At 51.7% G+C, this 23,523-nt stretch overlaps 1 protein-coding gene across 7 annotated transcripts in view; it reads right to left on the reverse strand.

The window, feature by feature from the left end:
• RPS6KA2 (ribosomal protein S6 kinase A2) overlaps window positions 1-23,523 on the reverse strand; it is a 491,259-nt gene that overhangs the window by 46,884 nt on the left and 420,852 nt on the right. For all 7 annotated transcript variants that reach the window (XM_050789393.1, XM_050789392.1, XM_050789391.1 and 4 more), the window contains one exon: window positions 10,700-10,764. In XM_050789393.1, the coding sequence (XP_050645350.1) occupies window positions 10,700-10,764 (65 nt within the window). The remainder of the gene's footprint in view (window positions 1-10,699; window positions 10,765-23,523) is intronic.

Consider the following 23,523-nt stretch of genomic DNA (forward strand, 5'->3'; position numbering starts at 1 on the left):
TCATAGAGGACAGCCACCACTTGCCCCCACTGGGGACGGCAGTGAAGAGGCTGTGTGGCGCTCTCCTCCCTGCCCTGGGACTTTGGGGCTAGCACCATGGAACTTCAGCTCTGCGGGACACTGTAACAACGGCCGACCCAGATCCACCCCAGGGTGCTCTCTCGCCAGTGTCTCAGGGCCTGCGCTCTGGGGGCCTTGGCACCTCTGCCAGAAACCTGCCTTGGGTGTCAGAATGAGAGTGCCCAGCCTCCTCGACAGGAGGACGCCTGCATCTTCAGAGAACCAGCCCTACCCACGGCCCCCTCTGGGCCCAAACTTATTTCCCAAACAGGACCTTGGACAGAAGGCACAGAAAGTCCACAGCCCTCCATGCTCCGGTCTCAGAGCTGCCGGCCTGACAAAGCTTTCCAAAGCTGAGATGTGTTGTTTCCAATCCTCTGGGGCAACAACACATTCTATTGGGATAATTCAATGTAAGGAAACAACGCACAGGTATCTGGAACCTGGCATGGTCCTCAGGTGGGTGATGCTGTAGGTGGTGCTTAGACAGAGGGAACTGGGGGAGCCCAGTGCTGAGAGAAGTGGGGAGGGGGAGGGGCACTGGAGGGAGGGCTGGGGCCTGGGGCCTGACCAGAAGGCTGAGCTGGGCAGATTCAGTAGAGGACGCTGAGTTTAGTCAAATCACCCTGATGACAGAAGGCACAGGCCATGCTAGTGTGCCGAGGGGCCAGCCTGGTAGTTAGTAGGGCAGCGGCAGGGCAGGGCCAGGCTGGGTCTTGCCCCTACTGAGCACGGGGTTTCCTTAATCCTGCCTGGCGAGGGTCCCCGCGGCGTTCGCGGAAAACATCCAGCCTGGGGTCCTCTCCTGGGCAGTTGTGCGTGACCTTCTGGAGTCAGGGACCCTCATGGCCACGCAGCTCTGGAAAATGGACATAGTGACTCCAGCTGAAACCTGTTCTACATCTCTCAAGGACATTGGAAAGCAAATTTCAACACCTCCTCCGATGAGGCCCAACGGGAAGGGAGAGGAGGGAGGAGGGAGGAGGGCATCTGACGTCTGGGTCCCACCTGGGGCACACCCTGCTCTGCTTATCCGGGAGCACCTGGGTCAGAGTCCAGGTCAGCAACCAGGACCCACAGCTACTGCAAGAGGGCCAGGTGCCAACGGACGCCCCCGAGCTCCCACGGGGGCTTATCAGGCAGCAGGACGTGCCCTGATTCACAAGAGCTCAGGGCGTGCACACGGGAGCCATCAGAGGAGAAACAGGATTGAATTCAGCCCCGAATTATTTGGCCATTTCCTGCCCTGGGTGCATAGTTTCCATCAGGCACTGAGTTACTCTTCAAGCCATTTTCAGAAATGGAAAGATGCTCCTTTCCGCAGTGAGGCACAGGACAGGCGGAACAATCTCCCTGGACGCACGCGCTCGCCCGAGGAAGTCTCTTGAGCGGGCACGTCCAGGCCATCGGGTGCCACGAACAGGCCGGTGCAGCTCGTTCGCTACCCAGAGAGTCCTGAGAGCCGGGCTATTAAGAATCCTGCTGAAGTCAAAATCACATGCTCCCTCTGTGTGAGAGCGAGTGAGGGTGAGAGATGGAGAGAGAGAGAGACAGGGAGAGAGGGAGAGAGAGCGGGGGCGGGGGGAGAAAGAGATGGAGTGGGGAGGAGGGGAGGGGGGGGGGGAGAGGGGATAAGAGAGAGGGAGATGGAGAGAGAGAGAGACAGGGAGAGAGGGAGAGAGAGAGCGGGGGGGTGGGGAGGAAGAGATGGAGTGGGGAGGGGGGGAGAGAGAGGGAGGGGGAGGGAGGTAAGAAAGAGAGGGAGATGGAGAGAGAGAGAGACAGGGGAGAGAGGGGGAGAGAGAGCGGGGGTGGGGGAGAAAGAGATGGAGTGGAGTGGGGAGGAGGGGAGAGAGAGGGAGGGGGAGGGAGGTAAGAAAGAGAGGGAGATGGAGAGAGAGAGAGACAGGGAGAGAGGGAGAGAGAGCGGGGGTGGGGGAGAAAGAGATGGAGTGGGGAGGAGGGGAGAGAGAGGGAGGGGGAGGGAGGTAAGAAAGAGAGGGAGATGGAGAGAGAGACAGGGAGAGAGGGGGAGAGAGAGAGGGGGGGGGGGAGAAAGAGATGGAGTGGGGAGGAGGGGAGAGAGAGGGAGGGGGAGGGAGGTAAGAAAGAGAGGGAGATGGAGAGAGAGAGAGACAGGGAGGGGGGGAGAGAGAGGGGACGGGGGAGAAAGAGATGGAGTGGGGAGGAGGGGAGAGACAGGGAGGGGGAGGGGGATAAGAAAGAGAGGGAGATGGAGAGAGAGAGACAGGGAGAGAGGGGGAGAGAGAGAGGGGGGGGGGGAGAAAGAGATAGAGTGGGGAGGGGGGAGAGGGGGATAAGAGAGAGGGAGATGGAGAGAGAGAGAGAGACAGGGAGAGAGGGGGGGAGAGAGAGGGGGCGGGGGAGAAAGAGATGGAGTGGGGAGGAGGGGAGAGACAGGGAGGGGGAGGGGGATAAGAAAGAGAGGGAGATGGAGAGAGAGAGAGCACACGCTAGCTCAATCCAGCACAGAGCCAGGCCTGCTTTTATTATGAGGAGGAATTTATTTACACAAGAGATTTCCATTAAAAACAAAATAAAATACAAACTGGTTGTCATGTATTAATTCTACTGTGAAGTATTTAGCTCTGGAACGCAGGGGCCCACATGGCCCCTCTGGCTCCTCTCCTCCATGCCAGCTCTTCCTCCATCGCCCTGGGGACCCATCTTGCCCACCCCTGCCCCTACCCTGCCACAGCCTCTGATAAAACATCCCCAGAGCCTGGTGCCCAGTGCTTCTTCATGGAGGGGTTTTGCCCCCACTGGGACATTTGGCAGTGCCCAAAGACACTGCTGGCCGCCACACCTGTTTGACTGCTGCGAGATCCCAGGGGGTGGAGGCCAGGGTGTGCAGAACCCACCCACCCATAACAGCCCCACCACACAGCATCGCACAGGTGCCACCCAGGCTGAAGGCGGGAGACCCTGGCCCTGCCTGCTTCCTTCTCTCTCTCACCCTTCCTGTCTTGTTTCTGCTCCAACCCTCGAAAGTGTAACGTCAACCAGCTTCTTCAAGGAGGACTGGATGTTGAGGTGACTGGCCACTGTCCTTGGAACCTCTTCCCTTCCCCATGGAAACCCCGGTGTGGCAGGGCTGCAGGCTCTGCCTGGCTTCCTGCAGGCCACATCCTTCACCCTCCTCATCCACCCATGGGGCACGCACCACAGCCTCGCTTCACACCAGCTGTCCAGGCAGGCACAGGCTCTATCTCTGACCACCCTGACTCGGGAGGCTCACGCCCAGAGGCTGTCACCTTCCCGCCTTCTGAGTCAGATCACAGCCCAGCACTGGTACTGCTGTGACCTCCTCTGGGCTGAGGCCATCCCACTCCTTTAATACGAAGTGTCTGCTGCGAAGTCAGGTAGCCGTTCCCTCCATCTCAGGACGCTGCGCCTGGTGGCAGGGCTCAAACATCCCCTGTGCTCTGCCGCATCTGTGCCTAGCCCAGTGCTGGGAGTCACCCGGGATGCCCAGTGAGGAGATCCTGAGCCCAGGTGGTCCTGCAGCACTTTTGTACAACACCAACAGCTCCTCCTCACATGGCGGCAGGAGGGAGCCCGCCTCTGCTTTCCCGTGCTTTCCACCCCTCAGCTGTGAGCCCAGGCTTTCAGCTCACAGACCCCAGCAAGACCAGAGGGAGGCATTCGTGTGAGAGTGGACGGAGCACCTGCCGAGGGCCAGGGCCTGCCTTCTGTGCCACAGAAGCCTTCAGGCAACTGTCTACCCTGTAACATGGGTCCATGTGCCAACTGTGGCTGTGAACACAGCCTGTTCACTGGGGCCTCCAGACCACCATGCCCCATCTGCCAGAAGCTGCTGCGTTTTCACTGTGGTCTGGGCCAGACAGTGAGGTTCTGTGCAGGCCGCCTGGGGCTAAGTGGAGTCAGTCACTTTGGCCATTGGACGGCTTCCTCGAGGCTTGCAGCAATCTTAAAGGCCGATGGATCAATGTCTTCCTGATGCTACATAAACATTTGGAAGTTGCTAATATGTGTTATTACTATGTATGCTTTTTCTTTCCATATGCAAACCTAAGAATGGGTTTGAGGCTTTGGGGGAGAAGTCATCTGGCCTCTTGCTTTGTATGTAAATCACTGCAGGCAGGGTTGTGTTGAGAGTGAAACAGCAGCAGCATCTCGCCTGGGATTCTGAGCTTGGTGAGACAGACACTAGCAGTTCTGCCCTGGATCCACCCCCTTCCTGAGACTCTGGGATAATTCATGCCAAAACCGACAGAGAGAAAATGCAGTCTCTTGATCAAATTCGCCAGCACATTTAAAATCATCTCATTTGTCCCAAGATGTCAGAATGACACAGTGTGGCCACAGTGCTGAAACGAATTTCACAGGAAACAAGCGCACGTGAGGAAGCCCGGAGCAGGCCCATCAGGATTCTATTTATACTAAAGACCTTCAGCTAAGTGAGAAGAGGAGAGAGAGAGAGCAACAGAAAAACGGTAACTGGGTGATGACATAGGAAACAGGTGCTAATTTGGGGTCTCAGACCCTAACATCTGCCTTCTGCAGACAGTTTTGGCTTCAGGCATTTTGGAATTAATATGCTCCAATAAGGCAAAGGGCACATTTATAGATTATTCCTAAAATAGTAACGCAAAACTATGCAGACCAGAAGACAGGATGGAAAGTGCCGCAGGAAGAATCGAAACGATTTTCAAAGCGTCAGGATGGGTGTGACAGGTCAGTGGCTCATGGAGCAGGACTGTGCCTGCAGTTTACCCGGCTGTAGGTGGGTCCAACAGAAGAAGCACCTGGACTTAAAAGCTGCTGAACCAAAGGAGGATGATTCGTTGCACAGCGTCCGTGCTGCGTTCCCTGAAGGGGAAGTGCTTCTGGTGTATATAATGTAGGCATAAAAGGATAGAAATCTCGCTACTGGCAATGGGAGCAACAGCTGCATGGAGACACCTGTGCTGTGAGGCCCCGACCTGCAGCCTACAGCTCCCAAACCCCCAAACCACTCTGCGCCATACTCTGCAAATACTCCACTTGTGGGCAAGACCACAGTGGACTGAAGACCCGGAACCCACCCTCTGCTCCTGCCAGGACACGCAACAGCCAAGTTCAGGGCACACCCCACGTGCTGCCAGATCACCGAGCGACCTCGAGCTTCTCATTGTCCTGTGCCTCAGTCTCCTCTACCAATCTCTCCCATCTCACAGCACGACAGCTAATGATGTGCTTGGAAGGGTTTCAGACTGTACAAAGAACATAAACATGACTTACTAGTATTGATCATTAATAACCAATAGCAGTGATAATAAGGGTCAGTGCGACACTAAGGGTCTAGGCTCTGGACAGAGTTCCAGAAACAAAGGTGTCCCTCTCCCCGATGACTGTGTGTCTCCAGCATCATCATTCGCTGCCTGTAAAAATATTTGCGGTTCCCTGGGTCCCCCTGCGAGGGACGCCAGGCTGGGCTGGGAGCCGTCCTCAGACTGGCTTGTGCTGTCTGCAGTGATTAACTTTTACGAAGCGTTTTTTGGGTTCGTGCTAATTCTGTGTTCTCAGCATGCTTCAGCCATGGGGGAAAAACCAACACAGCTTCTATCGCTGGCCTCTACTGTATCCTCTGCAGAGGTTTGTAGTCGATCATTAACTCGTGGCTTCTTACTCAGCTCGTCAAGCGGAGCTGGCCTTCAGAAGGAATGGCTCCCGTGTAGACATTCACTTGCTCATCTCTGAAGCTAAATTAAAAGGCAGCAGCCCACACCTCCACTGTTTCCACACTTACTGTCAGCAGATGGTCCTGCTGCAACAGGCCACTGAAGACCCTGGGGACAGTAGTGGGATGACAGGTGTTTACTTTAAAAAAAAATAAAAATAAAAGATCTGCTGGCAGTATCAGGTCACAGACGGCAGCAGAAAGCAAAATAAATATCCTTATATTTTCCCAGTTGGATCCTGAGGCAAGCCCTTGGGTGAAGTACCCAGGCAGAAATCTAGCGGTTAGGAAATGTCTTCTCATCCTTCGTTACAGAGTGTCTGCATTGCAGAGGGAACGGCTTTTGGTGTTAACAGTTCTTGCAAATGAGGCTGAACTGTGGTGTTCAGCTATCTGAGCCGCTGAAAAGCAGAATGGGCACATCTCGAAAAATACATCACGAAGTAAAATTACCTCTTAAATAAATACCTTTAAACATCTTGCATTTTAGCCCCCGCTTTCTGAAGAATGGGTTGATGGCTTGCCTGGATGTGTTATTGGGGTTTGAGGTTAGCCATGAAGACACACAGGCTGCTGCTGGGGCCGCAGACACAGAAGAACACATGGGCAGACTCGACTCATAACAGAGGATCAGCTGAGCCGGGGGACCACTGGACTCGTCCTGATCTTGACAGCTTCTAAGACCATCGTGGTCCTGAACACGGTGTTTTCATGTCCACACACCTTTGTTGGGAGCATCCTCCTTCTCCTCCTTCTGCCCCTCTGCTGGTTAATTCCACTTGCCCTCTTTCAGACATCATTTCTCTCTCTTCCTGCTGGCCACTTTCGCTGTGCATGCACCTCTTCCATTGGTGGATGATGGCGTTATGGGACAGCAGACTCCTCAGTCTGTGGGCAGCTGGAGGACGGGGCTCCGCCTTCCAACTGTTATGTCATGGACGTGGACACTTTGCTGGTGCACGACCCGGTGAGCACCAAGCGTTATTTATCAAATGCATGAATTAATGCAGAAGTGGTGTTTCTGAGCTCCTCTGCCACTCATGGGCTGTGTGGGTTCAGGGTACTGGGCAGAATGAGAGCCTGCCATTCCTCTAGCACTGCTGCCTGCCTTCCTCTGGGAAGTACAGACATGAAGTAAACATGTCTGGTTCTGATCAATCATAAGGACCTCTCTCAAATCCAAAACAAAGCCAAAATAAAATCAAATTAAGTGCTAAGAGCAACAAAAGGAACATCTCAGCCCTGATTCTAGTCTGATTACTTTGAAATGATGCAGAAATGCCACCTTCGTGGGCTGTGTTTGCTCTCCAACCACAGAGAGACCAGAGCACCCTGAGCAGAGGCACTGTGTAGAGAAGGCTCTTATTGCCACAGGAAAAAGGTAAGCTTCTGCTCAGAGCTCGCTGGACCTCAGCATTCTGCGATGCACAGTAATCTAATTTTTCATAGTTTTCCAGATCCATCGTATTGTTAAAATTCCAGGCATCTCACAAGGTTGTCTTAGCAAGTGTGTAAGCCCTTCTGGGCCATGCGTACTTCGGAGTGGCTACACTCTTGGCTGAGTCCTCTGTGTTGGACTGTGTCACCTTGGGGTTTGGTGTGGAGTGACTTCTCTTTCCTCCCAACTGCAGCCCTCAAGGTCTCCCATCCCACGCTGCTGCCCTGCCCACCTGCAGCTCTCCCTCCAGTCCAGCAATCCTGGTTCTCCATTCTCCCAGGCATGGTCTTTAGAGGAAGGACTAGAGTGTGAGAGTGAGGAAATGGAGGGGGCAAGTCTCCCTTGACAGCTGTGACTCCTGTCTTGAGAGTCTCACTCATTCATTCACTGATTCACTCACTGACTCAGTCACTGACTCATTCACTCACTTATTCACTGACACACTGACTCATTCACTTATTCATTTGCTCATTCACTCATTCCCTCACTCATTCCCTCACTCCCTCATTCACTTACTCATTCACTCACTCCCTCACTCATTCACTCACTCCCTTACTCATTCACTCACTCACTCATTCACTCCCTCACATACTCCCTTACTCATTCACTCATTCATTCACTCACTCACTCATTCACTCCCTCACATACTCCCTTACTCATTCACTCATTCATTCACTCATTCACTCACTCATTAACTCACTCACTCACTCCCTTACTCATTTATTCCCTCATTTGTTCACTCCCCCACTCATTCACTCACTCATTAATTCACTCACTCATTCACTCACTCATTAACTCACTCACTCACTCATTCACTCACTCATTAACTCCCTCACTCACTCCCTTACTCATTCACTCACTCACTCATTCACTCCCTCCCTCACTCATTCACTCACTCATTAACTCACTCACTCACTCCCTTACTCATTCACTCATTCACTCACTCCCTCACTCATTCACTCATTCACTCACTCCCTCACTCATTCACTCACTCATTCACTGACTCATTAACTCACTCACTCACTCCCTCACTCACTCACTCATTCACTCACTCATTAACTCACTCACTCACTCCCTCACTCATTCACTCACTCACTCCCTTACTCATTCACTCCCTCCTTCCCTCACTAATTCATTCACTCACTCACTGACTCATTCACTCACACATTCACTCACTCACTAGGGATTCATCAAGTGCCTCCTTTGAGCCAGGCCCCGTTTTAGAGCTGTGGGTTACATCTCTAAGCCACAGATTCCTGATCTTGCAGCTTACATTCTAGTGGCAGGAGACAGAAAATAATAATAAACATCAGAAACACATGTATTATGAGGCAAGTCAGAAAGTGATAAGGGATACGAAAACAAAGCAAGGCCAGGGGGCAGGGGTGCTGGAAGAGGAGCTGCAGTTTGGAAGAGCTGCAGGACAGGTCTCAAAAGACGATACTGAATGGAAGACTGGAAGGTGGAGACAAGTGAGCCCTTGGGGGACTTGGGCACGAGGGGCCTGGGAAGCCAGACCAGCTGGAGCCAGTGCTAGGGGGGGAACCTGTTCCATGGAGGCATGGGAAGAAGGCTCCATGAGGATGGGAGGGGTGACGCGTGACTGTTCCGACCACTTTCCTGTGCTTTTCCATCTGTCCCCAGCTGTATCCTCTTCGTCAACAGTGTCCTCCTGTGACATGTGCAGACCCATCTGTCCACCGCCTTTCTCTGCCAAGTCATCACAAGCCCCACGGAAGCAGGACTTTGTTCCATCCATGGCTCTATCCCCAGCCCTGGAAAGTGCCTGCGACTGGGATGCCCAGCAGAAAGGGTTGGATAAATGGAGAAGCAGATCGTGCAGGGAGGAGCTATGTGGTCCCACCTTGACCACTGGCAGGTGGGGGAGGGGATGCAACATGTCGTGACCCCCTGAGGGGCAGGCGTCGGGGTTCTGGGCATGGTGCTGTGCTAACCATCCACAGGCTAACACCCAGGTCCCTTCTCCATGAAACAGGCTTGTCTGAGATCTAAACGCCATGTAAGGTGAAGTCTCCATAGAAAATATATTCCAACGCAGAGTCGACTAACAGTGACCTGAGGTGCCCGTCTGTGAGGTGGGCACAGCCTGAGCTTCTGATAAGCCTAAATTTTCAGGGAAGGTAAGTAAGAGACTCCAAAGGGAGGCCTTGGTGGTTTTCATTTCTTGGAGGTCCTGGTTTGGAGGCACAGATGTCCTGAAAGTTTGCATGCTTCTCTCTAATCTTACTTTTGAAAAGAAGTCTAATCTTACAAAAGTTCTTTAATCAGAACTGTAAAACCAGGCTGTAAAAAGTTATCACTCTTTCCCAGCTTGAGTGCTTTGCTGGGGCTCAGGCTGAAGGAAGAGGAGAACCGGCTGGTTTCATCCAGCACTGGTGTTACACATTCCCAGAGGAGAGGTCTGGGGCTGCAGGTGGGGCCCACCTGTCAACCACAGGGGCCACCTCTTCATGAAATATGTGGAAGCCCCAGACTCCATGAGGACATAAAGAAGAGAGAGGAAAGGGAAAGCAGATAATAAACTCTATACCATAGAGGGCATTTACATCTTAAAAAGTATTCCATTAAAATCCTTTGAGGTTAATTTGTTAGGTCAGGAAAAGAAAATCCCAACATAATTGTTTTTGTGTTAACCCTAAGGAAAGAACTAAAAGCAACTGATACGAAAGGAGGTATTGCCTTCCTCAGATGGAAAGAACAGCCTCCAAGTTTTAGCTGCGAGAATTCCCTGCGTGGGCGATACGTCAGATGCTGACAGCTTTACCACTTGGAGTTGGTGTCTTGGCAGAAATAGGCCATTGACACTTGTAGCTTGGTGAAAAGTGAGATACGAGAACTTCTTAGACAATGTCCAGCCTGGCCCAGAGAACCGGAAATGGCGGCTTTACTAGTAACTCCACTAACAGAAGCTCCAGTTTATTCTAACAACTCGGCACTTTTTGTTTGTTTGTTTGTTTTGTTTTTTATGTGACTTCCCTGTGCGCATCAGCCTGACGAACGATGGAAAATGCAGTATCGAATCTGGGCCTGCCCGTAGCTCTAGCACTAAAAGGTCCTGGTTGAGCAGCTCATCAGGACTTTTGCCTGCTCAGCCCTTGGGGTTAGAAGACAATCGCTGCTGGAGCAATCGGGAACGTGCAGGGCTTCGAGAGGCCGAGGAGTGGGTGCAGGGAGGACAGAAACCTTGACAGAGGACAGAAACATCGACTTTGACGGGCAGAGGAGAGTAGGAGGAAAGCTGAGGGGACTTTAGGCCTCGAGCTGGAGGGAGGGGCACTCACACGTCAGTGCCTCCCAAGTTGCCAGCCCGCTCAGCAGGGTCCTGGGAGCTCCCTGCCTGCAGGTGGCTTCTCTGCATTCACCTCCGACCTACTTGTGACCCGCACACTGAGGACCCTTTGCGCCAAGCCACGATGTTCCCTCCACCCACTTCCATGTCATGCGTGTGCAGATGGGGACTGTGGCATGCAACTTACGTTCCAGTCTATGGTCACAAAGAAGGGATGGCGCTTAATTTCCTCCACTCCATCAATGCCAGCACCTGTCACAACAACACAGAGATGATCATCAGAACAAATCCAAGATGGGGTTCTCTGACAGTTTCCAATGCAGCAGTGTGGGGGGTGGGGGTGTGCAGAGGCAGGGCCGTGGGAAGGACCCCGTAGGCTGCTCACTCCTGCCCAGGGCACCTGCGCACCTGCCGATGCCCCCAGCTCAGAAAGCTACGGCTCAGCTCCGAGGGCTTGTGACGCAGAAGTGGCCTGGGGTTGGGGTGGGCGAAAGAGATGGTAAAGAGAGGCACGGGACAGGCCGCCAGGTGCTGCCTGCTACATGTGAGGGCTGCCTGGTACCCCCCGCCCCGTCACACCCAGGAGCTTGAGGTGCCTGTGAGTATGAGTACCAGGTGGACCTCCCAGGAGGCCGGAGGGGAAGGCACAGAGCAGAGCTCCTGGCAAAGCTGCCGCAGGGATTAACCAGGGAGGGAAGAATTCCAGGAAATGAAAGGAGTTGACAGGACTGAGTCCCGGAAGAAGGCGGAGCCCAGCCTCCGGCCAACCCCTGGCCACCCCTAAGCCTGCTCAGGCTGGTGACTGTTTTTACCTGGAGGCTGCTTACAACTATCTCTGCTTTGTTCCGTTATTTCTACCTAACCTCCTGCCTTACTTTGTTGCTTACAATCCTAAGGCCCTGGGGCAGAAACGAGGGAGGGAGTAGTGGGCGGAGCACTGGGGGCCCCCTCGGGCAGCATGATTCTCTAACGGTGGATACATGTCTACTCATTTGCCAGAAATCATCACTGTCCCCCAGAATGAGCCCAGTGTGGACAAGGCCTTTAGTCAGTAGCTCAGATCATTGGCTGCAGAAGCGCGCCCATTCACGAAGGCACTACTTTCAGGGAAAGCTGTGGGGCAGGGAGTGAGTGGTCTGTGGACACTTGCTGCAGTTTCTGTTCAGTTTTTCCGTAAACTTAAAACTGTTCTGAACACGAAGTCTATTCATTCAAAACAAAAGGTCATAAAGCTCTAGGATTCTGTTTTCTCCAGGATGGGACGGCCGCAGAGGAGCCCGTCCTCCTGGGTCACGAGTCCGAGAAGAGGCGGGCTTGGCTGGAAGCAGCAGCGGTGGCAGTGGCCGGGGAATTCCTGCCAGCTCCGGGCCTAGGTCTGGGGAGGGTCTGATCCCTGGGGCCCGGCTCCTCTGTTCTGCAAGCTGTGTTCCTTTCCGCTGCCAACTCCTAACGGCCCTCCTCCAAATCAGAGCCTCCTGTGCCATGCATGCCCCTTTGTGGAGCCCCCCTCACGTCCAGCTCTCACTCCTGTAGTTAAGGGAAGGGCGTGGCTACCTAGGGATGCTGTGGTCAGCACAGGCGCGGCCCAGCCTGTCCTGCTATGAAGCTGGGCTGGGGTGGCACAGGTCACCGCGAGTCACAGGAGACGGCACCATTGTGGGCTGGACCTGGCCCATGTCCTGGTCCCTCCTCCCCCTCCATTCCATACTCTGGGCAGTGATGTGGGGGCGGCTCGGGAGCTGTGGTGGCCTCGGAAAGCCCCTCTAGGTGGTCAATGGCCCGGAGACAGTCCCCTTACCCTGGAACCTTGGCCAGGGCCACGGTGCTAGGAAAGAACCCACAAACTAAATGCCCCTGAAGACACTCTCAGTTTCGCGTTATTCACACTTTGACGTGAAAGTCCACCTACAAGGAATTAGAGGAAGGGCGCACATTCAGGAGTTTCTCCTTCCATGAGGACGCAGGCTCACAGGACAGACATAGCACACGGACATCTCAGTCATCCGATGCACAATCGCTGTTCCCATTTTACAGACGAGGAAACTGAGGCTGACGCAGGTCAGGTAACTTGTTCAAAATCAGACCAGAGGTTACGAGTTATGGGTACCAGCTTTGGAGGCACATCTCTGAAACGTAGCCGAGGTGCCCGACCTCCTGAAATGTCTTTCCCCTGACTCCCTGCTGAGGCCTCTCCGGGTTCCCCGGTCTATCTCCTTTGTTCTCCTCTAAAGTCTGAGCCCAGGCATCTGATCCCAGGCCTTTGCAATTGCAGCAGCTGGCATGAGCCTTCGCAGGCGCACCAATGGCTGCTGTAATGAAATTTCCAGAGTGACAGTCTGACTTCCAAACAGCCCTCCCCACACACCCATCCTGTGTGCAGGCCTCCTTTGATGATGACCAGAACTCCGGGTTGAAGAGTCCTTCTGGTCATGATGATTAACAGGAAGACCTTCCTCTGAAGTGTGCCTCTCCCCTACTCTTTCGTTTGGTGACTGTTGGATGCATGGCCAGAAGGACTGTCAAAAGACTGGTGACTGGAACAAACAGTTCAGAGGCCCTGGTACACGCAGGGCTGTGGCAACTTGTTGGCTGTACTTCTTTGGAGGATCTATTTCACATTTTGTACCCACTGTATTTCCTTCTTATTCATCATTTGCAAATACGGTCTGCAGGAGTTTTAGAAAGTGAGGCGCAGAGGAAATACAGGTATTTGTATAACTACTATCTAACTGGTATGTGCTGGGTTTACCTGGATCACTGAAGTCAACACATTTCTATCTTTACCTCCTTTCCCCCAAGGCAGTAAGATTTTGCACCATGTTCGTATTTTAAGGCCTCAGCAAAAAGAGTTGACAAGGGAGTAACACTCTGGTTATTACTAAAAAATTACAGGTGTTCCAGTTATAGGGGGGAAACATGAAATAGAAGGAGGATTTGTGCACTCAGTGCTTTGAAACCTGCGTCAATCCTCCCAGGGCAGTCAGGTTTATTATTTTTGTTAAAATAGGTGACTTTGCACTCGGCTTCCCTTTTTTATCTACACTGAACACACTGGACAAACGACGGTGAGCGGAGTTCTGGGCGGGGAAAATTGGAAAGTATCAGGCTGATGCTGGAATCATGGCTGACTCGTTATGGGACACGGATGACACGCACTGAAGGCCTTCCTTGGTTCTAGAGGACTGCTGCCACTCATCTAGATCACGAAGCACTGACAAGAAGAGGGACAGAAACTGCAAGCACAGAAGGCCGGAATTCCCTCCTGTTAGGCTAAGGGATTTGTCAGTAAGTTCCTTAATGCAGGGTAAATAGGAGTTCAAGGTTCAGGGGAACAGAAGATTCAAGAATCACACTTCTTCTCTGTAGTAATAACACCTAATCCTGTTTGTTTAAATGGCTTGTGGTCTATCTCCAAATTGGGGCACCACCTAAAGTGTTTATCTGGGTCTGTGTCTCCAATTGCTGTGCTCCGGTTAAGGGTGTAATTCTGCAACCAGTTGGAATTCTCACATCAATGACTAGTTTTAAAGTGCAGTGCAGTGCCTGTGAGAGGATTTATTTATTTTTTTATTTTGGGGGGACTCATTCTGTCACCCAGGCTGGTGTGCAGTGGCATGATCACAACTCACTGCAGCCTCAATTTCCCGGGCTCAGGTGATCCTCCCAGCTCAGTCTCCTGAGTAGCTGGGACTAGAGGCATGTGCCACTACACCAGGGTAATATTTTACATTTTTTGTAGAGATGGGGTCTCACCATGTTGCCCAGGCTGGTCTCAAACTCTTGAGCTCGAGTGATCCACCTGCCTGGGTCTCCCAAAGTGCTAGGATTATAGGCATGAGTCACTGCATGGATGATTTATTCTTTCATTGCACCGATTCTATCCAGCTCTTCTACTTCATATTTTTCACAAGGTAAGCCATTCATTTCATTGTAGGGCTTCTAAATTCTCAGTAGGTGATTCCCAAAGGGTTTTGGTATCTGCCAAAAATCTGTGCATTGTGTCTTTATATCTACAGAGAGCTTTGGGGGATGGTTAATTCATGGTTTGGGACTCCTTTGCAGTATTTTCATTTTCGTTGTTTTAGAGTCACACAAACCCATCTCCGACACTTCTGGGAACATTCAGTAGAAGCTTACTGGCTGCCTCCTGAGGTTTATTACATACTGCAAGCTTCTCCTAACTGGCCCACCACGTCCAGCCTCTAACCATCCGGGGCAACTTCCATGACTGATTTAAATACTAGGTCTGCTTTTCAACTTGTTCATCACTTACAGGTTATCTATACATTAAGAGTTTAAAGGTTGTTGTTTTTTTTTTTTTTTTTTTTTTTTTTTTTTGCCAATTTGAAATTTCATCTATTTCATGTTTACACCCTTTGTCAGGGAGTCGCTTGTGTCTCACAGGACTCAGCCGGTTGGGAGTCAGGGACAGGCTGGGGGCTCAGGCTTGAGCGGTGCGGGAGTGAGATCTCCAGACAGGCCCTGGACATGGGTCTCTAGCAGCTCCCTAGGGCTGGTTTGGGGCTGACCAGCTCCAGGTGAGGGTGAGGACTATCTGCCTGGCCTTCAGCAACCATCAAAGCCTGGCTTACGACAGGCAGTCCCGGCAATGCCAGCGGAAACTGGGGTGAGGACCAGAATGGGCCACATTTGAAGTCATTAAAAACACATCATCTGGAGATCGGTTCTGGACAGGAAAACAGTAACGAGAGCAACGGGAAACCCTCTGGCCGTGCAGGAGCTGTAGGCGGCAGGTGTGCTGTAAAGACAGCAAGCCCGGCTTAAGTGATGGGCGTTGATTCGCTGCGCTATTTTTATGCTCATCAGCACTTCACATTCCTTTCTAACCTTTCCCTCACTTTAAACGTTCCCCTGGGAGTCTCAGAATATCTCAGGAGTTTCTAGGAGAAGCTACAGATGCTCATTAGGAATGAGCTAGAAAGCTGTCAGCTTTGGAAAAAAGGAAGATTCGGAAGTAGGCTCAGGAAGTTTTATACTCACTACAACTCCTCCTGTCCGGGGAAAAGTCAGGACATAACAAACACCGGTGCTGAAAACCCCAGCAGTTCCCGATCTCAGGGCAGGACACATTTACAGCTGTTTCTAGACATCACCACGGTATAAACTTCTATCAGAAACGGAAGTCACTTAAGCAATGAGAAGCAGCAAACACCACACCCAGGGTTTAGCCCTACAAAGCCTGTTCAGCAGAAGCATCGCCCACATCTCCCAGCCTCTCCCGTCTCAGCCGGCAGCAGCGCCAAGCGCAGAGGGACCGAATGTCCTGCTGAGCCTGTCTGTGCAGAGCTTCATCCCAGAGCTTACTCCTGATGCTGCCTTGGTCCACGCTTACAGGGTGCGGTGCCGAGGGCGCCGGCCTGGAGCCCCTTTCTCACTTTTCTTTTATTCTGTTCTTTGAAATTCCTGAATTTGCAAATCACTCAGAGTCACGGAGTCTTCCACCTGGGAGGCCCTTTCCTTGCACAGACAAGAAAGCAGAGAGCCCAAGCAGGGGTGTGACCCTCCAAGGCCTCTATCGCGGCATGTGCCCACTCCCTGCTGCCAGCCCCAGCTTGTGGTCCTTCTGCTTAGACTGGCTCATCCCACGCTGCTAGAGCCACCCCAGGGTCTTTCTGTAATTCACAACCACACAACCAGCAGAAAAACAGTGCTAAGAAATAAGGCTGGTGTCCCCTCAGCTGCATCCTGCAGAGCCCCCATGGCCACCACACCCACCGCGTGCTCCCAAGCGTGGCCCGGCCTCCAGCTGCTCTGTCTCCTCTCCACTCACCTGCTGCCCAGGCATGGGGATATCACAGAGTCACACGTGCCTCCGGGTGTGCCATTCTTCCTCCTTTCCTCCTACTACTTCCTGTGGCATTTCTTGGGCCCAGACGGCCAGCTCCCCCTGAACCCCGTCCAGCATCCGGCACGTCTTCTGAGACCCAACCCAGTGCCCCCACTCAAATAGATCAGTGGCCCTAAACTAGTGGCCTCTGGAGGTCAGTGGCAGTGCCGTCCACCTTCCTAAGCCAGGACCTGCTACGGGCATTCAGCACACGTTCACTGAACAGATCACACACGAAGGCTGGGGGCTTCAGTCTAGAACTCTTTTGAATGAAGACATTTTATCTTCACGGGATGTGGAGGTGGGAGAAATGCTAGTCTTAGACTCAGATGCCAAGGAGCCTTTAGCAACTCACAAGGGGGCAGAGGGCCGTTTTCTCACCTGCAGAGCATAAGAGAAGAACGAGATGAGTCTAGTTCTGGTAGTCTGGACATGTATAAACACATTATGCCATCTCTTCCAGCTGTAAATATCTGTGCAGAAACTCTGGGAGGGGTCAACTCCCCCAAATTCATATGCTGAAGCCCTAATCCCCATTGTCTCACCATGTGACCGCATGTGCTTTTGCATACCTGGGTCACTGCAGGTACGATGAGCCCAGCATTAGCAGGGCAGACACTCATCTCCTATGACTGCTGTCCCTACAACAAGGGGAACTTTGGACACAGACCCACACGGAGGAGAAGGCCACATGGAGACAGAGGCGGAGGTGAGGGTGTGGCATTCACAGCCAAGGGTGTCAAGGCTGGCCAGCGAGGCCCTGGGTCTGGGAGCAGCCAAGGCTGGCCAGCGAGGCCCCAGGGTCCGGGAGCGGTCAAGGCTGGTCAGCAAGGCCCCGGGGTCTGGGAGCGGCCAAGGCTGGCCAGCAAGGCCCTGGGGTCTGGGAGTGGTCAAGGCTGGTCAGCAAAGCCCTGGAGTCTGGGAGCGACCAAGGCTGGTCAGAAAGGCCCTGGAGTCTGGGAGTGGTCAAGGCTGGTCAGCAAGGCCCCGGGGTCTGGGAGCAGCCAGGGACACATTCCTTTCAGTGGGAGCACAGCCCTGCAGCCTTGAGCTTGGACCTCTGGCCTCCAGAGCTGTGGGAGGACACGTTTCTGTTGCTCAAGCTGCCCAGTTCGGGGTTCTTTGTCACAGCTGCCCCAAGAAACTCACACAGAGGGGCGGCCAATGAACAGCTCAGTGTTCACTGTGGTCCGCCGGGCATTAGAGACGTGTGTTTTTATCCGCGTTTCTCGCTACACTATGCGCACACAGAGGGCACATTTTTCCTTTGATTTCCTAATTTCTAGCTTATTGCTTTGCCCACTGATCCCTCTGTCATCTGGACTGGATGGAATCGTCTGGGAATCCAGAGGCTTCCCACTGATGGGGGCTCATTAAGGAAGAGGCAGGGGTGAGGAGGTCGGGAGGCAGAGAGGGGTCCCCTCCCTCCCTGGCGGAGGCCATAGAGAGGAACAGTCTGCAGCTCGAGGGGACTCACACTAGGGGAGACACCAAGAGAGGGCAGGTGGGAGGCGATGAAGGCGCATTCGCCCCTCCTCCCAGCCCCCAGATTGGGCCCTGAGGTCCTGTGCAGCGCAGTCCAGGGCGGGAGAGCTCTGGCATTGAGAGCTCTTATCCAAGAGGCTCAACACAGGGGAGGCTGGAGGTGTGCGATTGCCTTGCATATCAATGCGAGGGCCCAGGGTTAGAACGAGGCCCACCAATTCCCCAGATGGTCAAAGGGAGCTCAATTCCAGGCTCTTTTGGAGGAATGAGAATAAGGCTCGCGGCAGTCAGAAGCCGGGGGGAAGTTCCAGTCACAAAACCAGCTGTTTGTGCAGGTAAAGGTGACTCTGCCCCACCGGGTTTTCAGACTATCCGGCTCCAGCTCCTCAGGCAACTAAATCCAGTGCCCTCCCTGGATAAAGGCTGGGCAATTAATTCTGACTGTAGCTTCTTCATGCCGAGCCTGGGCATCTTAGGTTGTAAATACACCTGTGGGAGGGTCCACAGCTCCTCGAAAGCTTGATGATAACTCACTTAGACACAGTTTGAAGGGCGATCTCGGCCCGAGGTGAGCCGTTTTCCATGCTTAGGTGAGCTCCGGGGGACTGGTATCTTTTAACCAACACCCATCGCTACTTTTACTTAACACTTCTTTTTATAACTTACACAGCCTTCCATGATAGTGCATGCAGACTGACCTCACTTTTCAATACTCATATAGTATCCCTTGTGTAGACGACGGTAATTCAGTGAACTGTCCTTGGGTGATGTGGATTTCAGCTTCTCATCTCTCTCTGTGCACTTGTGTGAATATATTTGAAGGATATATTGTTTGAGGTAGAATTACTTGGGTGAGATGCATGTACTTTAGTTTTGTAGAGATTTTTCAGGTCGACTTACGAAAAGTGGGACAAACACACCCCTTCACCCGGAAGTTGGGAAACTGCTCTCCAAATGTGTGCCTCTGCGCTGACTTTAACTTGAGAGGTAAAAATGGGCTAGACCTCCTCGAAGATAGTAAGGACATGAAATATCACGAAGAACTGTACAGGTACTGGCTGATTCGAAAGCACAAAAACATTCATGGAAAGCAACAAGCGGCATGCTTTAAATAGCTCCTTCATAAGACAGGGAGGGCTTTAGGAAAAATCTGCAACTCTCGCTAGATGTTTTGGATCTGACAAGCAAGAATCTTATATTCCTTAAGATTGTGATTTTATATATATATACATGTATTTTTTTTTTTTTTTTTTTGAGACAGAGTCTTGCTCTGTCACCCAGGCTGGAGTGCAGTGACGCGATCTCGGCTCACTGCAATCTCCGCCTCCTAGGTTCGAGCAATTCTCCTGCTTCAGCCTCCTGAGTAGCTGGGACTACAGGCACCCAGCTAATTTTTATATTTTTAGTAGAGATGAGGTTTTGCTGTTTTGGCCAGACTCAAACTCCTGACCTCAGGTGATCCACCTGCCTAGGCCTCCCAAAGTGCTGGGATTACAGGCACACACCACCACGCCTGGGCAATTTTTGTATTTTTAGTAGAGATAGGATTTCACCATGTTGGCCAGGCTGGTCTTGAACTCCTGACCTTAGCTGATCCACACGCCTGGGCCTCCCAAAGTGCTGGGATTACAGGCGTGAGCCACAGTGCCTGGCCGATTTTATGTAAGTATCTTTCTTCTAGTGTTTTTCTAAAGCTCGATGCTTTTTGCCCAGTTTTTCTACAGAATAAAAATTATTTACAAAATTCAATGAAAACAAGTAAGTTGGGATTTTTACAAAATTCTGAAATTAAGCTACAGTGAAATTCTGGGAAATTCTCTGCAGGAAAAGAGAATAATTACACTCTCATTCCATATTAAAGTAAAAAATAATTGAGTTGTGAATTAAAACGAGTTCATTTTTCAAGTTTAAAAGGCCAAGTCAAGTACTCTTATCAGAAATACAAGCATAGCTATAGGGAATTTTCCTGAAAAACCTTTTCAATTTTTAATTAAGACTGAGCAAAGCTCAAAGTGGTCTTTGTTGTTGCAAAGATTAGAAATAAATAAGCCATGAAGGCTCAGCTCTAATTTGTGGCTTTTAAAAAGGATACTGATGTCTGACATTGCTCTGGAATCAAGCCAAGGTCCTCTTTGAAATTGAATTAGTAGATCTTAAAGTATGTGCTGCAGAGTGGAGGCCTCTGCTGAGTTCTCTACTGAGATGGTAGACTGTACGTTTATCTCTCTGATAGATCTTAAAGTATGTGCTGCAGAGCGGAGGCCTCCGCTGAGTTCTCTGATGAGATGGTAAAATGCACGTGCATCTCTTTGTTTTGGTGCAGGCACACACAGGTACACTAGAAGTCTTGGTTCTTTCTCATTTTACTTGGGTTGTCACCAGTTTCCAGCAGGAAACTCTGCCTCAGCTATTGGGGTCCAAGAGCCAAATGTGCTCCAATGAGATAAACAGATGAATCTTGGGATCTGGGCCCTCAGCGATTTTGCAGAGATACCACCCTTTCCTTTCAAATGCAACCGCCCTCGCTGGGGGAGGACTGTCCCAGGAAATTCTCTGAATATTACTGTGTCTGGGACAGGTGGCACTATCTGTGCTTGCCCTGGAACTGGAGGAAAGAAAGAATTTTCTAAATAGTTTGTTTTTGTCTTAGAAACCAGAGCCAGGAGCAATGACAGGGAGCCACTCAGTTAATGCCTAGAGGCCTCGCTTATTCGGACTGTGATCACAGGCGGCTTCAGGTGACGATGAGGAAACAGAGTGTGATCCTCTCAGGCTGGCTCCACAGGATTAGCCGCTGGAGGAGGGACACCCACCCCTAAATTAGTAAAATGGAAAGGTTTCATGAACTTCTCCAGTTTCAGTAAGTGAAATCTGTGTGTTTGGGTGGGACTGGAGGCATGGGAAGATGAGGGAGAGGAAGGAGGGGAGAAGAAGAGAGACGTCACATCCTACTTCATCTTCCCTAAAAACCCAGGGTGCTTTACAGCCATGCTACAGGATGCCCTCACCACAAAGTAAATTTGGGGGATCATTTTAAATTAGTTGCCTCCCAAAAGGGATTGTTCTAAACAAAGGTGGCCGTGCAGCCTTGACCTTCAATAAGGAGTTCCAACACTTTTCCAACTGCCTCAAAAGCAGAGATTCTCGAAAACCAGATGTAACAAGATGCCCCAAGCTTCACAGCCTGAAGACTGAGGGGAGCAGAAGTGGGTTCCTATGGGGCTGCTTTTACAGATCATGTTTGTGCCACACCAGGTAAGAGACCACGTGGGACATCTATGTGTGTGGGGAGAGGACACGCACAGCCGCATGCTGTCGGAGCTGGAAGGAACCGCAGGGACCATCACCACCACCTTCATTTCCCAGAGAAAAGGAGGGCCAGGGCCCATGGCTGTGCAGCTGGCCACAGCCTAGTTGGGTCTAGAACTCAGAATCCAGACAACCCCCATGCCACTGCGGGCCGCAGACCAGAAGCTCACAGAGCTGGGGCCATGGCCACCCAGGTCCTGCTCTCCCACATCCTGCTGCCATGCCAACACCAGAGAATCCATTGCTTCTGGCAGCAGGACGGCCCTCAAACAACCAGGGGAAAGGAAAAATCAGGCCTGACTTCTTACAGGATCAGAAAGAATTAAGAAGAATTAAGAAAGGCCCATTTTAAATCTTGAAGACCCCGAATGTCATGCTAATGAAGAATGAGAAGAACAGGGCCTTTTTTCCCCCTTTTTAAGATTAAGGGCAAATCATGTCCTCACTAAATAAGAGAAGCTCATATGTAGTCTTCTCAGAAGCCCATGGAGAAGAAATGGGTTTGTGCTTCCACATTCGGGAAGGGAGGACCCAGGCCTCTGTGAGAGCTGCACTGCTCTCTGTCTTTGGCTGGGCGGGTGCTGACTACAGCCGACTCCTGCACACACAGGGTCCTGGGACAAGCCCTTGTACCTTGGAACAGAGCCTTGCTCAAACAGAAAATGATGAACACAATTTTACAGTCTTGTCATGGAGGTCGGAGATGACAGGGGTGTGTGCTTGGCAGGTGTGAAGTGCTAAGCGAATACAGGATTGTGCAAGTCACTAGGAGAAAAACACTTTGTGAACAAGGATTCTGGGTGAGTGCATAGAACCAGCATGATGTCCACATCCACAGGCAGAGCCCCTGCATCTGAGTGGGCACCACGGGGGCCAAGGCATGATGTACCCGCAAACCTGTGCTGTCTTTTCTGCTTTACCACTTGACGGGGAAAATGGCTAGAGATGAAGCAGTAGCACCAAGGCTCAGGCTCGACCAAACTCCACACACTTCGGGGCGAGGAGCTTTTCAGAGCACCTTAAACAACAACTGCAATTCCTTCAATTCACTTGAGTTCAAGTGTATTCACCAGGGGCTCTGTGTGGTCTGGGAGCTGGACACAAAGATGAACCAGACACAACCTCTGCCTTCCTGGATCTCAACACTCAGGGAATACCTGTGGCCGGCCCAGCTGCCTGGCCAGTAAAGCCACCACTCCAGCCCTCGTTTCCTTCCTCCAACCACAGATGCTTGGTCTCCTGCCTTCCTTACAGTGCCATGTGTCACGAGTGCCATGGACAGGGTTTCAGCCAGCAAGAAGTACAGAGAACTCCCAGGGGCTTCCAGAAAAGCCTTGCTTTCATGATAAAGGAGACAGAGGCAGTTGGCCCCATCCAGTTCCTTTTTTTTTTGTATCTCCTGCAGAGAGGATGTGATGCCAGGAGCTGTTGCAGCTACGCTGTCATCACAAGGCACCAAGGATAAGGATGAAACGGCAGAGAACTGAGGATGGGAAACAGAAGCCACAGGAAGATCTGGGCTCCTGACAGCAGTAGTTCAGCTGCCAACGTCTACAACTCATCAACGACCACGTGGTGCGTTAATAAGAGAAAATGAAACTGCGATTTGGAAAACTAAATTAGTTGAATAAAAAATTTAAAATTATCTAACGGTTCTATTCCTGGCAGCTAAAAGTAATTCCTATGGATACACCTGTTTTCATAAGTGAATTTCGTAAGTTTCTTGTTTGACCTGCTTTGAAGTACTGTCGTGAGAATTCAAGTCAGATGATGCTCTGTCTCAGTGCAGTGCCGAGGCATCTTCTCATCGTCATCAACAGCACTGTGCCGGGAGAGACCTGAGGCTTGGAGAACGACCTGTTCTCCAGGTTCATTAGAAATCCGCCCAGGCAGGGGAACAATGGAGCTATCCACCCACCCTCTCCCACCGCCCACAGGGCCTGCCTCCGAGAGCTATGTGGAAGAGGCAGTGCTTACACCCAGCAGCATAGAGAACATTGAGGGGAGAGCCACAGACACAATAAAGGTGCAACCCAGGGTCACAGAAAAGAACAGCTCTGGACCAGACACCGAAAAGGCTGATGAAATGAGACCAGGGGCTCTAGAAGTGGGCAGCCTTCAAGGTTGAGAGACGAGTAGAAATGGCATGCAAAGATGTTTCTGTGCATTTCATGGTAGTTCACAGCATTGCAAACCCGATTCTAAGGCAGGCATGTTCTGAAGTGGGTTGAGATCCACTGAGCTGGGCAGCAAGCCCCTGACAGTGAGCCCCCGATCCCTCCTGCCTAGGAAGGGTTACTTCTGCATTGCTTTTACTGCTGACGGAGACTTAAATGAAAGGGACTCAATTTAATTCACAACCTGGAAGA

This window comes from Macaca thibetana, chromosome 4, assembly GCF_024542745.1.
Source record: "Macaca thibetana thibetana isolate TM-01 chromosome 4, ASM2454274v1, whole genome shotgun sequence".
In the NCBI taxonomy this organism is placed as follows: domain Eukaryota; kingdom Metazoa; phylum Chordata; class Mammalia; order Primates; family Cercopithecidae; genus Macaca; species Macaca thibetana.